This window comes from Rhincodon typus, chromosome 45 (genome assembly GCF_021869965.1).
Source record: "Rhincodon typus isolate 14 chromosome 45, sRhiTyp1.1, whole genome shotgun sequence".
Lineage (NCBI taxonomy): Eukaryota > Metazoa > Chordata > Chondrichthyes > Orectolobiformes > Rhincodontidae > Rhincodon > Rhincodon typus.
The window spans coordinates 572682-574957 of NC_063376.1; the positions used below are offsets into that span (position 1 = coordinate 572682).

Sequence of the window (2276 nt, forward strand, 5' to 3'; positions counted from 1 at the left end):
CTCTCTCTGTCCCTGTCTCTCTCTTATCTTTCACTCTCTGTCAGCTCTCTTTCTGTCAGTAGTTTTTGTCTCTCCCTGCTCTCTCTCTGTTATCTCCTCACTCTGTCTGTGCTCTCTCTCTCTGTCAGCTCACTCTTTCTATGTCTCTCTCTTGCTGTCTCTCTCTCTGTTACCTTTCACTCTGTCAGTACTTTTTGTCTCTCTCTGTTATCTCCTGTCACTCAGTGCTCTCTCTTTCTCTGTCAGCTCACTCTCTCTCTCTCCGTCTCTCTGTTATCTTTCACTCTGTCAGCTCTCTCTCTGTCAGCAGTCTTTGTCTCTCCCTGCTCTCTCTCTTAAATCCTCTCACTCTGTCTGTGCTCTCTCTGTCTCTGTCAGCTCACTCTTTCTGTATCTCTCTCTTGCTGTCTCTGTTATCTTTCACTCTCTGTCAGTTCGTTGTCATTATCAACTCTGTCAGCTCTCACCCTGTCTGCACTCTGTTTCACATTCTGTCTCTCTCTGTCGGTTCTGTCTCTCTGACCCTGTCTCTCTCTCTTTGTCTGTCTGCCCTTTCTCTCTGTCTGCTCTCTCTCTGTTGGCTCTGTGTCTCTCATTCTCTCTCTGTTTGTTCTCTCCCTGTCTGCTTTTTCTCTCTATCTCTGTCTCTCTCAGGTTCCCAGTCAAGCTGAGAGAGCTGCAAACTGTTTAAAGTTTCCTGGTGATTGTAGCCTCTCAGTTCTGATATTGTCCTGGCAGAAGTAGCTGATCCACACCACACCATTGTCAGATGGATTGGGACAGGAGTAAGCCATTTGGCCCATCCAGACTGTTCTATCATTCAACTGGATCATGGCTGATCATTCATTCACCTCAATTCCACTTTCCTGCCACATCCCAATTATCCCTTAAATTCCAAAACATCCAGTGACCTCTCTCAAACACATTCAACACTGAGCCTCCCAGCCTCTGGGAGACAGAATTCCACGGATTCCCTGCCCTGACCTTTGGCTCAGGAGCAAGGAGACAGTCTCACCTGTATCACTGGAGGTCAGCAGCTCACAGATTAGCCTCTTGGTGTTCAGGATGGAGGAGGGCCTGGATTTGATGTAGGCATTGACGCAGGCTGGAGCTCTCGTCTGCGGAATGTCGAAAACCTCGCTGATAGAGTGTGCCAGCAGGATCAGGTGGTCAGACAGCTCGGAGCCATCGTTCCGACAGTAGATCAGCCCCAGCACCGTGGGGACAAATAGCTGGCATCGCTGTCTCACGTCTTTCAGAATTTCTCGCACCGTCCCTCTGCCCTCCTGCTGTTTCAACCATTCCTCGCGGAAGACAAAGAGGATGAGCTTGGCGGCGATGGATCGTGATCCCACTGGGCAAGCTGAGAGCCCTGGAGTCTGAGCCCCCTCGCCCTCTTCCTTTGGAGTGGCTGCCTCGCTAAGCTCCATGTGGGATTGCTGGGTTCCTCGGAACAGTTCCTGGGCCACCTCCCAGCACAGCAGGCCTCTCTCACGCTGACTGCCACCGCTGTAGATGTCTCCCACCATTAGCACTGCCTCCCTGCCTCCCAGGCGGTGGATCAGAAACTGAAAGGTCTTCTCAATATCCTCCTGGCAGTGCCCGTCCATGGCCATGGGGACAGATACCTCTGGCAGCCACATTAAACTGGCCGCACGGGAGCTGCCTCTCGAAGCAGGACATCCAGTCAGGAGGTCAGTCTGGGAGATAGTCACAGTCCCCATGGAAAATAGATCAGATAGTCGATGGAGCAGACCCATCTCATTCTCCTCTGCGGCCATTTCCTTCACTTGTTTGTTTACTCAGGCTCCCAGTCTTCGATCTTTCCAACTGCCCATTGCGTTGGTGATGTTTGGCATTTAATAGCTAATCTCTGATGCACTCGGCTCAGTCTGTGCACCCTGCTTTCTGTTAATTATTCACAATCTCCAATCATCCCCACATTGCCCTTCACTCTCTGTTACTGACTCTACACTATTCACCGCTCTCTGCAATTCCGCCCGGGGATAATCAGCGCAAGCTCCCGCATCACCCCCGTGTCCCCATCTCCCGCCCCCCAGAACACACAACTATCCCCATCTCCCCCCCAACACACACAAATATCCCCATTTCCCCCCCGACACACACATACTTAAAATATCCCCCTCTCCCTCCCCCAAACACACACACACAAAATATCCCCCTCTCCCACCCCCACATACACAAATATCCTCCTCTCCCCCACACAAATATCCCCCTCTCCGCCCCCCCATACACACACAAATATCCCCCTCTCC

General features: G+C 51.6%; 1 protein-coding gene across 2 annotated transcripts in view; it reads right to left on the bottom strand.

Moving 5' to 3' along the window:
- The window catches only part of LOC125487813, a 53673-nt gene extending 51737 nt beyond the window's left edge, over nt 1-1936 (bottom strand). The window contains exon 1 of one of the 2 annotated variants that reach the window (XM_048620151.1): nt 1016-1936. In XM_048620151.1, the coding sequence (XP_048476108.1) occupies nt 1016-1781 (766 nt within the window). In that variant the 5' untranslated portion in view covers nt 1782-1936. The remainder of the gene's footprint in view (nt 1-1015) is intronic. The other variant, XM_048620150.1, reaches the window with a different exon arrangement.
- Between the last annotated feature and the right edge of the window lie 340 nt (nt 1937-2276).